The 18,717-nt window shown below is 32.8% G+C and overlaps 2 protein-coding genes across 2 annotated transcripts; one reads left to right on the top strand and one right to left on the bottom strand.

Annotated features, from left to right (window-relative positions):
- Positions 1-4,088: 4,088 nt before the first annotated feature.
- On the bottom strand, positions 4,089-5,201 carry LOC106448533. Its single transcript, XM_013890403.1, has one exon. The coding sequence runs from the start codon at positions 5,199-5,201 to the stop codon at positions 4,089-4,091; it is 1,113 nt and encodes a 370-aa protein (XP_013745857.1).
- A 4,605-nt stretch (positions 5,202-9,806) lies between these two features.
- On the top strand, positions 9,807-18,693 carry LOC106448531 (putative F-box/LRR-repeat protein At5g25860). Its single transcript, XM_048759890.1, has 4 exons — positions 9,807-9,812; positions 9,925-10,003; positions 14,828-14,967; positions 16,382-18,693. Exons 1-4 carry the CDS (start codon positions 9,807-9,809, stop codon positions 16,607-16,609), a joined length of 453 nt encoding a protein of 150 aa, XP_048615847.1. The 3' UTR covers positions 16,610-18,693.
- Positions 18,694-18,717: the final 24 nt, after the last annotated feature.

Raw genomic sequence — 18,717 nt, 5'->3', positions numbered from 1 at the left:
AAGATTGTATAAAACACACAAATAGAATATATAAACTTAATATAGTGTATTTTTTATCAAAATTATGAATATAAATGATATTTATAAAATTTTAGATCAAATAAAAAATAAAAATATTATTAAAAATAAAATAAAAAAAATTAAAAAAATTAAAAAAAATTAAAAAAAAAAAAAAATAGATTAGGCGGCCGCCTAGGCAGCTAGGCGGTCATTTAGGCGGCTAGGCGGCTAGGCGGTCATTTAGGCGGTCTAGGCGGAAAAAATCGGATATCCGATTTTTAAACCGATTTGGCATAAATCGGGGCGGAAGAATGACGCGTAGCGCCTAGGCGGCTAGGCGGCCGATTTTTAGAACAGGGGTCCAACCCAACATATAGATGATTATATAAAGAAAACATAACTGTTGCACATTAAAATAATTCAAACACATATACATATTTAATTTGTTAATACTATATATTTTAATTTTTATTATATAAGTGCGCAACCCTAGTGTATAACTAATCTCGTACAGAAGAGTCAAGAGTGTATTCATGTCTTTGTTTTTGATCTGGAAAGATTAGATTATCATCATTACATCACTTGCTTCTCTGTTTTTGTTTAAATCAAGCTTCACGAAATACGATCATCTGTGTCGTTTTCACTATAATCCTTTTACATTTACTATAATATATAGAATAATGATAACAAAAATATAAAAGAGGGTAAATAAACAGATATAAGCAATTATGTATTGAAGTTAATTTATTTCAACACACAATTAATATTAGACAATTCTAATAGAAAAAATTGTCTCAAATAAAAAGAGGCAATTTAGAATTTACAACAGGTTGCCGGATTCGAATCCGCATTGTTAATTTGGAAGACTAAGAGTTTTAGTCGGCGTCGATTGATTAGTTTATCAAATAAGACAAACTAATAAATAAATCATTATTCATATATATACTAAATATTTGGAAATTTAACATAAATCTATCTATATAAAAGTTGAGCCTATAAGCTATTAAATACGTCCACATAGAATTTAAAATCACCCATCGTATTATGACAAATTATTATTCTAATTTGTTAATTTAAAATATGTTAATTTTTCCAGTATGTGTCCACATAGAATTTTAAAAAACCTATCAAAATTTGACAAATCATTAATTTAAATTATTATTTCTAAAATGTTACATTTCCAAAAAAAAAATTTAAAGCGAAACTAATATTACATATATATATAACTTAAACTAACAAAACAAATATTAACCATAACTTACTTAAAAATGCTAACTAATTAAAGTAAAGTGGAATATCAAAAGCAAAATAGTAATATTAACAAACAAACAAATATCTAAAACCATTAACAATGCAAGAAATTTTCTACTACAAAAAGTATTGGTATGATTATAAGAAATTGCCTAAATGTTATAACATCATTAAATTAAAGAATTCAAATGTTATTATTTATAAAAATTGTAATTAATATTACATGTATAACTTAAACTAACAGTATAAATATTAACATTTGAAAACTCACCTAAAAATGCTAACTATAAAGTAAAATGGAAAATCAAAAGCAAAATAGTAATATTAACCCCAAAAATATGCCTTCTTAGGTATAATAAACTTAAAATACATTTTATACCAAAATAAAATGGTAAATTAAAGTTATAATAGTTAAATTAACAAACAAAAAAACAAAAAATATTTATTAAAACGAAATTAATATTACATATGTAATTTAAACTAACAAAAAAATATACCATTTTATAACTTACTAAAAATGCTAACTATTAAAATAAAATGGAAAATCAAAAGCAAAATAGTAATATTAACAAACACAAAAATCTAAAACCATTTACAATGAAAGAAGTTTTCTACTATATAAAGTATTGGTATGATTATAAGAAATTGCATAAACTTATAATATCATTAAAAAAGTTAAATGTTAATATGACTTCATAGGTATAATAAATCTAAATAAATTTTATACTAAAATAAAATGGTAAATTAATGTTAAAATAGTTAAATTAACAAACCGAAAAATCAAAAAAAAAAAATATATTAAAAACGAAATTAATATTACATATATAACTTAAACTAATAAAATAAATACTAACATTTCATAACTTACTAAAAATGCTAACTATTAAAATATAATAGTAAATCAAAAGAAAATAACAATATTAACAAAACAAAAAAATCTATATATATAATGCAAGAAGTTTTCTACAATATAGAGTATTGGTATAATTATAAGGAATTGCCTAAATTTTAAAATATCTTTAAATAATTCAAATGTTAATATTTTTTTAAACGAAATCAATATTACATATATAACTAAGTGATTTTTGCGTACTCATACACGAATATAAATATATTTAAAATGAATAAATTATAATCAGTAATCAATATTTTAAACTACATTTAAATTACTTTATAAAACAAGAAATTTTATACTATATAAAGTATTGGTGTGACAATAAAAAATTGCCTAAAATTTCTAATATCATAATAGAATTCATATAAAATCAAATAAACTAATTCAAAAACTATTTAAAAAAATTTGCATGTGTGGACGAAAAGACTATTATTTTCCTAATAAAATATTACAATAATAAAAGTTCTAAATAATCAACTTATCTACGTAGGATTAAAAAATCGACCAACGAAAAAGAGTTATTTTGCCACGTCAAAACAGCTGTTGCAGAGTAAAGTAAAAAAATCTCAATCACCAAACATGCTTCGTCTTCCTAATTCTCATTGGAGTAAACCAACCGTACTGTCATCATCCCTTCGGTTTCTCTTCTCTAATGTCATAAACCCCATTAATAATCAGTCATAAAACCTCATTCTTTACTGCAACAATCAAACGTCGTGAAACTCTTTCTATTCCTTCATCTTTATACCTTATATATCCATCCTTATGCTTTTAGCTTCTCCGCCCTTCACCACATTCGCAGAAACCAAATAATCGCAGCAATCGATGGCAAACAAAACTGTGAATCTAATTTTCTTTCTGGTGAGTTTCAGTTATGAAGAATGTTTTCTTTAGCTCTTTTAATCATGTAACTTTCTAAAGTGCTTTCAAAACCCTTGCTTTGGTTTTCATTGACAAAGAATGAAGGCAATCTTGATCTCGAGCCAGGAACGTCAGAGACCCAAAAGTGTATGAATATGAGGTTCTTATTATAGTTCAAGGAACTGCTACTCTCCACCACCTGGCTTTATCCCTTGCCATTGGTCTCCAGTGCTTAGGAACCATTGAATCCATCGTCATGTCTGTCACTCGCCGGAAAGTCGGAAACCAGATAGAGATTACTGAATTTACAAGATTGTGGTTAGAAATTATAATACTCAGTCTGTGTTCAGTTCCTGAGATTGATTGTAGGATTGGTGTGAATATGCTGATTGATGCTCATTTCATGTTCTTTTTGATAGAACAACTGAGATAGTGTTGGAGAAGTTTTTGCTTGCAATTTGTTTTCATCTGTTTAACTATTGATTAAGCTTTGTCCTGTTTATGATGGATTGCCTTCAAATCCTCTACGTAGGCTTAGAGTAAAGTCTTAAACTTTCTGACACTGCTCTATTTGTCTCAGGTCTGTGCTCTTCTTTCTGGAGGAGGATATGCAAAGAAAGTTGTTGTGACCATTGGACAAATCCTTCCAATCCCGCAGGTTTAAGATGCATCTACTTTCCCTAAACTGGAGCTTGGTTTCCCTGAATACAAACAAGGCTTATGAATTCACGTAAGTTTCCTTCTTCTTCTACTCTTACTCTATGTCCTGATATTGGTTTGCCAAACTTGAAGATGCTCCAATTTATTAGGAACTTGGTCTTCTACGATGATGACCTCATTGTCACCTTCTCCACCTCTATTTCCTATCATCATTCCTATTTATGCATTTGTTCCCAAACTCTCCAAAAGAAATTGTAAACCTTCCTGATTCAATATTGGTCTATGTATTGTAGTTCTTCCAATTCCAACTCTTATGCTTTAGTTTCATTCTAGCTCAGTTTTTTTTTTCTGTGCACAACTTTGATTAATTGGAAATTAAAGAAACATGGCCTCAGGCCCAAGTCAAGCCCAACCAGGGAAATTAAACAACTGGGCCGCGTAGGGTCCTTTTGGCAATCTGATCGACATCTTTGATCAGATCACGAGATAGATGATGAAAAGAAATTTCGATGAACGCAGAGGAGATTCGATGGATATCACGGATGATTCCGAAGATTTCCTTGGCCTGCATGTCGAAGTTGATGGCTCGGATGAGCGTTGAGTTGTCATAGAACATTCTGATCCGTGGGATTTCAAGTTCTACCGCGGCGATGAGACCCGATCGGAGAGCTAGGGCTTCTGCGACGATCGGAGAAGAGACATGATTCTCAGTGAGGCTTCCCTGTCTGTCGATTCTCAGTGTTCCTCCTGTTATGCTCCAAGCAAGTCCCGCCCTTTTTGACAATTTATCCCAAGCAGCGTCAGATCTGCATGTGCTGACAAGGAGTGGATTCGCCTGAGGAGTTTTACTCTTGATTGATCTAGGTATTTCTTCTCTGACTCCTTGTACCGTTCCTTGTGCGTTGATCCACTCTCTAGCTAGGCTTAGACCTTTCGTTGCCACTTCCTCTACTGATAAGACTCTGTTCTCAAAGATATGTAGATTCCTTGCTGTCCATAGTGACCAAACAATCCAGGGAAGAATCGTTCTGGATATACCTGTCGGTGGGAGGCAGCAAGCGGTTCTGAATGCGGCTATTACCTCTTTAATGTTATCTCCTGTAGCTATGTGAACTACATTTTTCAAAGGGACTTTATCCCACACTTCACATGCGAATGGGCATATAAAGAAGGTATGAATCGCCGTTTCTTGTTCCTTACATTCGACGCACACTACCTCTGACCTTGCTCCTCTGCTCTGTAGATTTTCGCCTAGTGGAAGTGCTTTCTGGATGATCGACCATGGAAAGACTTTCATTTTTGGTGAGCATTCTTGTTTCCACACATCTCGTATCCAGTCAAAGGTTTGTGTTGAGCATGATGTCTGTTTTTGTGATACTGCAGTGCAGTAGCCCGATCTTGCTGAGTATACACCCGATGGAAGCGGCTGCCAGATGAAGATATCTTCCGTTTCTGGATGGCCTGGACGTAAGCATTGGATTTGTGTCGAGAGATTAGGTAAGAGCTCTTCAATCCTGCTTTTGTTCCAATTCATATCAGTAGTTAGAAGATCTGAGACCGTTTAGTCTAGTGCCGCTTCGGGTATAGGGCCATAAGGTTTGAACTGTTGATCTAGGGAGATCCAGGAGTCTTTCCATATCCTTGTAGTACATCCGTTTCCTATAGATTTTCCCAAGTTTCCTATCAATAGGTCCCTACCATGTAAGATACTCTTCCACCTGTGAGAACAGACATACAGGTTTGATGCTTAAAGGAATGATGTTTGATGACAGTATTTTCCTTTAAGTACTCTTGCTAGGAGGCAGTCTGGTACTGTTAGGATTCTTCAGGCTTGCTTTGCTAGGAGAGCTTGATTGAAAATCTGTATATCCCGAAATCCTAGTCCCCCATCTGTCTTCGGTTTAGCTAGTTTATCCCATGATATCCAACTCATCTTCTTTTTTCATTCTAGTCATCCCACCAATAACGAGTTAAAACTGATTGGATTCTTTTGCATAAACTCGCAGGTAGTTCAAAACACGACATGGGATAAGTTGGTATGGCGGTGAGAACAGACTTTAGCATGGTTAGCTTGCCTGCTTTGGAGAGGAATCTTGTGGATCGACTGGCTGCTCGTTGCCGAATTTTATCAACAACAGATGTGAACAAGTCCCTCTTCCGTCTACCAAAATGATCGGGGAGACCAAGGTATTTTCCGGATACTCCTTCTCTTGCTATGTTCAGGCATTCTTTAGCAAGCGTTTTTGTTTCTGTGGGGGTTTTTGACGAGAAAGTAATTGATGATTTCTCATTATTAATCTTTTGACCCGATGCCTTCTCATATTCCAGGAGAATGTCGTTTAGTTTGGTGCAGATTTCTCTAGTAGCATATCAGAAAAACATCGTGTCGTCTGCAAAGAGTAGATGGTTAATTCTAGGACTTCCTCTTGCGACTCTGATGCCATGCAAGGTACCCTCTCTGGCTGCCTTTGTACATAAACCAGATAGGACCTCCCCGCATAGAATAAATAGATATGGAGATAGGGGGTCACCCTGTCTGATACCTCTCTCTGGTTTCACATATCCTTGTGCTGTCTCATTGATTAGATACGAGTAGGAGACTGTAGTTAGACATTGCATTATCAGGTTTGTCCATTTGTCGTGAAATCCCAGTCTTTCGAACACTTGTTTTATGAAGTTCCATTCGACCCTGTCATTTGCCTTTGACATGCTGGTTTTAATAGCCACTGTACATCTTTTTGCGCTTTAGAGGTTTTGTGATATTGTAGAACTTCATGGGTTATAAGCACGTTGTCTGAAATGGCTCTGTCTGGGATGAAAGCTGACTGATTCTCTGATATGATCAGGTTGAGAACTGGTTTAAGTCTCAGAGATAGCATCTTTGATATTATCTTGAAGTAGACATTGCATAGGGAAATAGGGCGATAGTCTGCTACTCTTTTTGCTCCTGTGGTTTTTGGAATCAATCTAACGTGTGTTTCATTCTGCGAGGGACTGAGGGAGCCTGATCTGAAGAACATTTGGATCTCCTGGGTGACTGCTGGCCCCACAACCTCCCAGTTAGCTTGGAAGAAGCTTGCAGAGAAGCCATCGGGGCCTGGGGCCTTGTCTGGGTGTATGGCAAAGGTTGCTTCTCGAACTTCTTCAGGAGTAGGGTCTCGGATAAGCCTCTCATTCACTTGATTTGTGATGCAGGGGGTCAATGCTTTATGGACCGTTTGCGATCCATCTTGGTTTGATGAAGTAAACAGATCCTTGTAGAAGTTGCAGATGACATTCGAGATTTGATCTTGCTCAAACCAAGGTATTCCTCGATCATCCTCTAGTACTGTTAGTCTATTTCTGGCCTTTCTGCCTTTTGTACCCACATGAAAGTAGCTTGTATTAGCATCACCCAATGTTAGCCAGAGTTGTCTACTCCTTTGCTTCCAAAACTCTTCTTCCTTTTTATAGGAGATTAGTAGTTCCTTGTTGATTTGTTGTATGATACTTTCATTTAGGTTTTGGCTTGACATTGCTGTATCCAATTTCTCTCTCAGATCTTCTAGCTTCTTCTTGCTGTTCTCATGAAAGAGCTTTCTCCATTTGCAGATGGCTTTGCGACAGAGAGAAAGTTTGATTTCCACTTTGAGATGAGGATGTCGCTCCCAGGTATGTTTAATAATCTCCTTGATCTCCTGGTTATCTTTCAATCTCCTGTCATAACGGAAAATTCTTGTGACTTTTTGCTTTGTAGTGTCGAGGAAAGTGACGATGGGTCTGTGATCTGACCCTTCGTATCTCAGATACTGGCTTCTACATGAGGGAAACAAGTCTATCCACTCACTGTTGCTGAGTGCTCTATCGAGTCTACACTGCACTACTTGGGAGTTACGCTTTCCTCTCCAGGAGAGGAAGTTGCCATAGTGTTTGATATCGAAGAGATCATTTGTTGAGAGGAAGGTTCTAAAAGCGCAGAAGGTACCTTATGCCCTTACTTGTCCTCCACTATTTTCACTATTATCAATCAACTCATTGAAATCCCCTGTTAGGAACCATGGCTCTCCATCTTGTGGTCGCAATGCCGTTAATTCATTCCAGACAGCATTTCTTTTAGCGTGATCAGGTTCACCATACACAAAGGTAGCTTGAAAGCATAGGCCTTTGTATTCTACCATAGTGTCAATATAGTTGTGGGTTGAATTTCTGATGGTGAGTTTGATGTTGTTGTTCCATATCAGGAACAGACCACCTCCTCCTGATGCTTTCGGGGGAACAACATGAGTGTTATCAAGGTTGAGCCAATCCAAGGTCTTAGTGATCATAGCAGAGTTATTTCTCGTTTCGTAAAGGAAAAATATATCAGGAGAGTTTCGCCGATTGATCTCCTTCAAGCGCTGGACTGTTGTGGGGTTCCCCAACCCACAACAGTTCCAGCTAAGTACCACTAAGGACCCTGGGGTGGAGGAAACCGAAAATCCGGTTTCTTCTTGGCGACAGCCGGGATGAGTTGTATAGGAGGGTTCGCTGCACTATTCAGATTTGCTGCCCCTGAAGTTGATGCTCCAGTCTTGCTTTGTGCACCTCCTTCTGTTGATCTCTTCTGGATCTTCTTCCTAGCCGGGGATATTCTTGATCTCCCTGGTGAGTTTTGTATCTGAGAGATGTTTCTTTTCTTTGAGCTCGTTCCTCTCAAAATATCAGGAGTAACTACAACTGATTTTAGTCTTGCAGGTCTGCCTCGTCCTTTCCTTTGAGATGGTAGGGCCCGTAGGTTTGTGTCGCTTCCCACAGGCTCCTGAGTTCCATTTTCATCATTCTCTTGAGGTTTGTGTCGCTTCCCACAAGCAAAAGTTGTTCAGCGTTCTCAGGGAGGCAGATGACTTGAGGTACGTAGTTTTGAAGTGGAGGGGGAGTAACCGGGTTACAGTTTGAGGCCGCTTCGAGGGCTGATAAAGCAGCACGTTTCAACTCTGCTGCTATTATTGCCGCAGCTGTCTCCTCCATTTGGCCATGTGCGTCCCCATGAAGCACCCTTTGTCATCTCACTGCTGCTTCAACTGGATCAGGGCAACTAAGGTACTGTCGTGTTACCTAATGTAGTTGTTCCATTACCTCCTCATGTGTAGAGATTCTGACAGGGTTCCCATCAGCATTTTCTTTTTCTCCAGGTGTTTGGTTTTCCTGTACATGAGGGACTATTGCTTTTTCAGCCAAAGCCTTACCCTCCAGTTCCTTTGGTCTCCATTGCGTGTGTTCTCGTTGTGTGAAGATGGCTCTTCCTTGGGAGCCAGCCATGGGAGGTTTATTTCTGTTTATGGTGAAAGGAGGTGAGGTATATTCCGGCTCTCTTGCAGCTTCTGGTTTTCTGGTCCATACTTGGTTCGAAGTAGTTTTTGGTTTCTCCCAGTATCTTTCAGGTGGTGGATTGCGCGTTTTCTTTGTGGCCACTCTTACTCCGAAGCTATTGCCGTGTCTATCCACTCGCTCTTTGAAGATTTCTTTCTCTTTCCTAGCATTTGAGTTATCAGGAGCTCTCATGGAGTAGCTGGAGCGTTTGATAGGTGAAGTCAAGGGTTTCATTACTGTTGTCTGCTCTCTAGGACTCCTCTGTGATGAGTTCTGCTCCTCTACTAACTCTGGGCAGTTATTTTTCAGATGGAATAAAGATCCACAGGAGCTGCAGTGGTTTTCTAGGCGTTCGTATTCCAATGTGATGAGGGTTTCGTCACCAGAGTCGAACTCTATGATAGATTCTTTGATGAGAGGTTTCAACCCGTTTATTTGCACTCGGACCTTCGTTGAGGTTTTGGTGAGGACGTGGTTCTCCAGTGTGCCCAGCTCCTTTCCTACGTTACACACCATATCATCATGCCAGTAATGGAGAGGGAGGCCTTGGATCCGGATCCAGAATGGGATCTGAGAGGGAAATGAAGATGAGATGACGGGTTCCCACTTCTGCAAGATAACCATCCAGTAAGAGAAGTGGTATGGTCTGTTGTCCAATACCCTCTGTAAGTCGTCTGCTCTCTCAAATCTATACTGGAAACAGTTGTTCCCAAGATCTGAGCCCACCGCTCTACCTTGTAGGTTCCATTTTCAGGGAAGGGCCGGTAGTAGCGCCCACATTCGTTGCTCTTGTGGGTTTGTCAGGCGTCCAATGAGGGTTAGAGCATTCTCCTTTATTAGGTGAGTTGTGTCTAAGTATGGAGCATTTATCCTCTTGATGGTTTGATTTGGTGTTTCCGTAAGTTGACCTTTTCCTTTTTCTGCTTTAGAGTATCGGCGAGCCATGGTTAACAACTCCACCTTTGGTGCTTAGTCTCTTGAGTCTTAAGCTTGAGTCTCTGTCAGAAGGTTTTCAGTTTTCAGATCTCGAGTTTCTGGAGGAGTAGGATTAGTCGACTCCGAGAAGTGTTCCGTTGAGTACAAGAGAATCTTAGAGGACGTGCGTTGCTGATGTATCAACTGCAAGGAATACTCTACTGGTACGCTTCTAGCACTTGGGATTACTTCAGGCAGCTTCAGATCTGTTAGAATCCGTGTGGAGGGCGTATGGTTTTCGAAATTTGAAACTGGAGGAAGCTTCTTTTGGCAAAGAACTAGGGCTTTCACCACGATGTAGTGAAAAGACCAATTCTAGCTCAGTTTAGTCGTGCGTAAATGACCCTTTCGATAATAAGCTTTTTCTTACTTGAATTGAAGCGTATTTAGAGGTTGATTGTTTGTAGTTTTTAAAATGGTTTTTGTTTCTGAAAAATCACTTTATTTGCCAATCAAGATTTTGCTAAAAATGATTCCCTAAAAACTAGGGAAACTAGTTTTACAAATAACTACCTAATTGTATACAAAAACCAAAATTTTGTGTTTTTTTTTTGTTTTCTGGCAGTTTCATACGAAGACTTTTTTTATTATGCATTTTTATTTATCATTTTATTTTTCATGGACTTTCTTTTCATTTTTTTTTGTAACTGGTCTTTCTTTCTATATTTGCCTCATTCTTATGCCTCATTCCCACTCTCATCCATTTTTCACCATCACATCATCAATACATTTTTGTACTTTATTAATATAAAATGGGTAAGTGATTATACATACAACTTTCGAGTTTTTCTTTTCAACACTCAAAAATATTTGATCATACTTGTAAATTAGAAGATGTTCTCTTACTTGCAAACTAAAAAAAGTTCAAAAATATTTCAAAAGGAAAGTTTATTTTAAAAGTCACTATTTTAATTAATTGCTATAGAAATTATTTAAACAAAAACAACCATAGAAATATATGTGTAAAACTTATTTTAGAAAAAAATATCAAATGTATGATATTAATATTTTTAAAATGCTTAATTACTTGTATAATAGCATTTGAGGTCAAATATGAAAGGCATTCGAGATAAAATTAAAATTATATATATATATATATATATATATATATATATATATATGTTTATATGGAATTTATGATAGTTTTATTTTTCATTTATATTTTTTTAATAAGTTTTGTAAATAAATTTATGTGTATTTTAATGACAGTGCTTTATATTTTATTATTTTCAGAATAAATATTTTACTATCCATAATATTTTAATTTTATTAATTTAAAAATAAAAACCAAAACTAAAAACTAAAAACCAAAATCTAAAACAACCATTCATGTTTTTCAAAAAACCAAAATCTATTGCAAAATCAAAAAGCAAAAGCCAAAAACTAAAATCTAAAAACCAAAAACCAAAATCCAAATACCAAAAACTAGAATCTAAAAACTAGGAAAACAATAATCACCTTAATCTTTCTTCTTTTTCATATGTCATGTTGTTGTTTTTTTTTTTTTGAAGAGTGAAAGATGAAGTAGCTTTCACTAAATTTGTCGCTGAGATAATTTGCGTGAGGAGTCTAAAACACGGGAGTTTGGTTTCACTTTTCGTGTATTCTTTGAGAAATCATGAGTTAGTATTAGTCTCTCAGCACATGCCAAATGGTCGTTTTAATATATAAAAATTCATGATTTACATATGAACTGATATTGTCAAAGAACATAAAAAAATAAAATAGTTTGAATCAAGATGAGAGACTTTAAAATGCGACTAGATTAAATATAATAAAAAACTAACAATTTTTTTTTAATGAAAAAATAACTACCAAAATCAAATTACTAAACTTAAAGGAAAAAAAAAGACAAATGAATCTTAAATCAATTGATCAGTAGAACTAAATTAACAATTACAATCACATAATTTAGATATTATAATTTAGAGTTAATCATTATTTTAATTACTAAACAACTTTCGAAATAGAAAACTATAACATTCTACATGAAATACACATAACAAAAATTTATTATAAAAAAAAATCCAAAATAAAGAAAACAATAATAATAAAACTCAAGCATTTAACTATATTTATGTAAATTTATAAATATAAAATTTATAAATATAATATAACACTTAAATATTGAGAAAAGGATAAAAGTTAAAATGAATTTCATTGTAAAAAGATATAAAAAACACAATCTTTTGTTTATATTTATGTAAATTTTATAAAAATTATGTATAAGAATTATTAATTTAAGATTTTAAGGAAAACTTATATTTATTGAAGTGTTTTTTTAAAATTAATAAATTATCAAATTATATTATACTTTGAATTGACCCAACGTAAAATTAAATAAATTTATAATTTTTCATATTTATTAATTAATTTATGTTGTGAATCTAAATATGATTTTTGCATATACACTTACATTTTACTTTTACGCATGTTAAATTTTACAATTATATGTTAAGAACATAACTTTCTTACATTTTTTTATCATCAAATTTTATTTAGAACTATATGTACCAATACACTAGGCAAAATAGTTGTTATTTGTGTTAGGCTCTCTAACCAGTGCCGTGCCATAGTATGAAAAAAAAACCTTCGCTTATAGCATCAAATCTTTTATAATTACAAAAACTTGAATTTATACGATTAAAACAATATGATAATTAGGATTAAAAAAACATGGGCTTATAATAAAAACATGGGTTTCCTAAGTAGCAAAACATGTGTCTCCACTAAACGTATTTTAAGGTCAGTTAAAATAAGTAATACACAATGTAAGCAATTTTTGTTAATGATTTTCAACCAAAAAAAGAATAATTGTAGAGTAATTAGATGTTGGTGATTCTAGTTTTGAATGTATTTTTGAGTGTTTTAAGAAACCAAAGTTGACATAATTTTATCTTTGTTCGGTTATGGCATACAAAGACAGAATAATATAATTATCTTATCTTGAAATAGTTATAAAATTTAATGATAATATTCTCTTTTTTTTGAAAAAAAATATTGTTGTATAATTAATATTTATTTGTTAGCTTAACTCTTTATATGTTTCTCTTCCAACATATATTTATCGTTTTTAGATGATATGTCAATCTTTGGATTTATAGGTATGGTTTAATTTTGCTCTTTTTATGATTTTTTTATCTAAAAATTGGACTCTATAGTTGTGGTATGTATTTGTAAAGGCTCATGAACTCACATGTGAAATTAATTCAATTAATTCTGCTTTGATTTCTACTTTTTGAATTTTGTTTTTTTTGAAATCTAATCCGAGAACAAAACATTTTATTCCTCATCGACATTGACAACAATATAGCCAATACTATATATGGTAAGTAATTGGTAAAAACCAAATACTCTAATTAAAATTAAATTAAATATAACCCATCGCAATAATATCTGATACATATAAAAATGTGGATTAAGAGATCTCTAAGCAATTCCACAATAGCAAAAAAAAACATTCAATCATATTGTATTAAATATTTTAAAATCCCTTTTAATCAATATTCAAACTTTGCCTCAAATCTACATAGAATAAAAATTATTAACAAATTCAACATATATAATCACACATAATAGTATAAATTAATAAATTTAAAGTAATAATCCGTGCGTAGCGCGGAAATAAGCTCTAGTATTAATACAAAGACAATAGTAGAAAAAAAATGTGAAGGCTAACTAGAAAAATATAACATTAAGATATATATTAAGAACTAAATTACTTCTTGATGATAATAGTAATTGTTAGATTTGAGTTTATTATGGGTTTCCAACTTAAAACCAATCGGTGATTAGTGGATTGGTCCTAACACTTTATATATTACTTAATATCTCTTAGAATTCACGATGTGGGACATATAGCCCTAATACCCCTCCTCGAGATGATGGCTCTTATCGGCCATAAATCTCGAAACATTAAGACAATTATACTCGGTCGAGCGAGTTAATTACGACCTTTATACCCAGTCGGGTAGGGTTAATATTAATTAGGGGTTTAGGGTATTTAGAAGATAGGCTCTGATACCATGTTAGATTCAGGTTCATTATGAGCTTCCAACTTAAAACCAATTGGCAATTAGTGGATTGACTCTAACCCTTTATATATTACTTAAGGCCCCTTAGAATTCCCGATGTGGGATATAATATCTCTAATATCCCTCCTCGAGATGATGACTCTTATCGGCCAGAAATCTCGAAACTTTAAGACAGTTATACTCGGTCGGACGAGTTAATTACGACATTTATACCCGGTCGGGAAGGGTTAAGTACGACATTTATACCCGGTCGGATAGGTTTTTATTAATTAGGGGGTTAGGATATTTTAGGATCTGGGCGCTGATATGATGTTAGATTCGGGTTCATTATAGGATTCCAACTTAAAACCAATTGACAATTAGTGGATTGGCCCTAACTTTTTATATATTACTTAACGTCCTTTAAAATTTCCGATGTGGGATATAATATCCCTAATAGTAACTTACTTATGGAAACACCTTATATGTTTATATTCTCAAAGAGAACTGACATATAAGTTGATTAATTGGTATATTTATAGTAGTGTATAGCATTGTATAGTAGTTTATATGTATCGAGCAATCTATATAATATTAAAAATTATATATTATATATGAAAAATATAAACACTTTAATAATAGTAATTTATATCTTTATAATACTAACAAATAAATAGTTAAGTAGTAATTGCTCAAAAAGAACAAATTTATAAAATAATAAAATAGGAAAACATCAAAATATTAATTTTAATATATTCATAAAGAAATTAAAATCAATTATATTTGTATTTAAAAAGTAGCGCGAATATAAAATCTAGTGAATCATGGAATCTAAGGTCAATAGATGTAATTAGCTCTCTTCAGGATGATATACTTACACATATCTTGTCTTTCCTCCCAACGAAACAAGCTCTTTTCACATCAATTCTCTCCAAAAGATGGAGGAATCTTTTCACAATGATGATGCATCTCCGATTCGACGATGCAAACTTTTAGGGCCCTCGTTGATACAACATAGTCTCTACAACAACACGCAAACGGTGGTTATAGCAATAATTGGTTAAAGAAATTCTCATTGATATGTGAAGATGATATTGGCCACTTCACAGCTCATACCTGTCGATGGATATCGAATGCTGTGAAACGAGGCATCTCCGATCTTGATCTGCGCATTACAATGACCTCCACAGAACGTCAGGTTCATCATCACGATGAGACTTTATTCAAGTGCCCTATTCCTTCCATTGTCTTCACGAGCAAGACACTGGTCAAGTTTACGTTAGGAACATGACTTTGTATTGGGAAACATGAAGTTTGTCTTCCGGTACTAAAGATCCTCTTCCTCTATACGGTTATGTTTGAAGGTCGAGAGTTCTCTGATTTCTTTGTCGTGGTTGTCCTGTACTTGAGGAATTATACATTCATCACAAGAATACTCATCGGGGAGGACCTCACGACTTGTGTCACCCAACCATCAAGAGAATAACAATTCATCGGTCAGAAACTCACAACTTCAACACACCGAATCTTCTCTACCTAGACTACTCTGACATACTTGTTAACTCTGGCTATTCTGTAAGTGGAAGATGACACAACAATAATACTGCCGAAAGTAAATCAAGAGACAAAATAACACAAGCAAACACTATGTTTTATTAGAATCTTCTTTAAACAATCTATTACAAGATCTGCTTAATCAGCTTTACACAGTCTACCACACCCTAACAACTGGTAATGAAAGATTCATAAGCTACCCGCTTATGTCTCTCTTCCGTTAAGTACTTCAGCAACTGCTTATGCACGACCCATAACACTTCCAAGAGCTTCTCTCTCTATAAAATCAGCACATGTGTCTCTGTCTTTCTACGACCCATAGCTATCTTATATTATTATCCACGTTCGCGGAACCCTAGTCTCCAAGGAAACTGGATATGGACATCTTCCATAACATTAAGTGCAACTTTCTTTTTCTTGGAATGCACTTATTCATCTTCGCTTAAGTCATAAACTTGTTCCTCATGTTTATTCATCTTTCCTTATCTCCAAGATACTCTTTTGCTCTCCAAGTCTACAACTCCAGCTCAGCACCTTGACTCCACATGGTTTTCACCACTCAACACGGCGCCTGCTTCAACAACTACGTCAGCAACTACTTCAGGGCAGACAACATCTTTATATTCTTCTGCCAATTTCCTCGATTCTCTTCTTGAATCCCGCCTCGATCTTTTTTTTTTGCGATGGTCTTCTTCGTCTAAACCTTGGAAATTCATTAGTTGTATATGCAGTGTTCAAATCCTTCACCTCTCTTCTAACACTGTCGAGGTATGTCTATCTTGTTCCTCTCATGACCAATTTGTTTTTGTTTCACTCATGACCACATTGTGTTTGTGTGTTGCAGTTGATGCTTAAATGCTTTAATCACTGGGGTAGCAACGGTGGGTTTCCTTTTTTTAGAAACCTCGTTAAACTATCTTTCGAGTGTAAAACCAAAATGGGTTGGAAAGTTCTTTGGAGCCTGATCAATAACTCTCCAAAGCTAGAAACTTTGATTCTCAAGGTACATATGATCTCTCTGTTCAATTATTCTCAAGGTACATATGATGAAAGTAGACGTTTGTTCTTCTAAAGAAGTTAATTTAAAACAGTATGGGTGAGAACCTCTAAATATTCAAAAATATAATACATAAATAGATGATAGAAAATTAAATTAACCACAAAATATTTAATGTAGTTTACCAATTCGGCTACACATGCACAAGCAGAAATAAAATTTTATTGTGCATTCCGTTGTACGTTATAAGGTGAATTTTGTATTTGAATGCGCCAGTCGTGGATAAGAGAAGAGAAGAATCATTCTTTGGAACATAAATTGTCCTGATTTGATTGAAAATTCAATTTGAGTATCTCTCAACCGCCAATAATACCACTTATTAATAAATCACTTTTAGTCTTTTATTTTCATCAAAGAAGCTTCATGCATCTCTTCTGCTCTTTCTATTCAATTTCCTTTTCTATTTGTTGATTGTAGCTAGGTTACAGTTTGTAACGTGACTTTGGTTTTTTTTCTTAACACGAAAACCCTAATTTATGATGCACTAAAGGAAACCCTAATTTTTGTTTCACTTAAAAAAAGAAAACCTAGTTTATGTTTCTCATTATTACTTTCCACGAAAAAAGGAATCTATTATATATATTACTAGGTGATTCTAAAGTTAAAATATTATAATTAATTGATATTTAAAATTAATTTTAAATCAATTTATAATTTATATGTATAATTTATATTAATAATATTATATTATTTTAATTAGACATATGATTTGGATATGTTATATCTAGTCGGTTTGATTGTTTTTGGGTCAACAATCGATTTATTTATTACTTGGGAATATTAGATTGCATTTATTTCTCCGAATTCAATTATAATATTTTATTCTAGATATAGTTAATTTTGATTAAATTCTTATTTGTATTTAGATTGATTATTTTCTTAGATATGCAAATAAATTTTAGTAAGATTATGTATATATATATATATTGTGCTTAGAATTAAATAAAAATAAACTAAAATATTTGATTCAAAATTACATAAATAAATATAACGATAATATTCTGAAGTCTCATGCATATATATAAAATTATATTGTAACAATGATTTAATATTTTATTTTTATTTATTAATAGGGTTTGATCTCATCCTATAATTTATATGTATAAAAATAAATATATTCTTATTATAAAATTATTTGTTACTGTAGTTAGATCTTTGATTTTGGATATAAGTTGGATTAGTCGAGTATAATTATTTTTTATTCTAATTAAGTCAAATAAAATTAGTTTTATTTCTCGTTTAAATGTGTATGTATTTTAATAATATTTATCAAAATTATATGTAGATTTTTTTAAAAAATATGAGGAAATAAAGAGATGATCAACAGAAAATTACACGCATAAGTATAACTGATAAAGTTTTGTAAGATCATAAATGAATATCAATATTTACAATAATTATATATTTTATATATTCTAAATAATTGTATGTCTTAGATCTATTGAAAGGTAAACTGAAAATTATTTTAAATAATCTTAGAAATGAGAATTTAGATTTGGTTGGGTATTTTGATTATGTGTATATTAAGTTCCACAAACATAAAGAAAACATAAAATTAAGAAGAAACTAAATATTAAGAAATTTTTTTTAATAATGATAAAATATAATATATACATCATCAAAAGTATATGCTATTTAAAAAGATTCTGTAATTATTTGATCAAAATATTCTTATCATAAACAATTATTTTTGGGTTCTATTTTTAATATATCTTAAAATCAGCACTAAAATTGTGATTGTTTTTGTGAAATCAGATTAATTATACGTGTTTTTGCTGTAGTTGTAAGATATTATAAACAGCTTAAAATTATTGAAAAAACATTTCAATAATAATAATTATAAACTATTTTTAGTCAATTAAACATATATCGTTTATGTTCTTTAATTAGTTTATGTAATCACGTAAGAAAATAGATAGATATAAATGAAATATTTATATTGCTTTGAAAATATATTTATTTTATATTGTATTAAGTATGTTTTAAAGGAATAATATTTATTTATCAAAATTATTTTTGTGAACTTTTTTTATGAAATCACATTATATAAAATATATTTTTTTCATCTAAGAAATAAATTAGATATAAAGAAAGTGTTTTTATTACTTTGAAAGTATATTTTT

Source organism: Brassica napus, chromosome C6, assembly GCF_020379485.1.
Source record: "Brassica napus cultivar Da-Ae chromosome C6, Da-Ae, whole genome shotgun sequence".
In the NCBI taxonomy this organism is placed as follows: domain Eukaryota; kingdom Viridiplantae; phylum Streptophyta; class Magnoliopsida; order Brassicales; family Brassicaceae; genus Brassica; species Brassica napus.
Note: the sequence above shows the minus strand (reverse complement) of the source record. Positions and strands in the feature narration are given on the sequence as shown.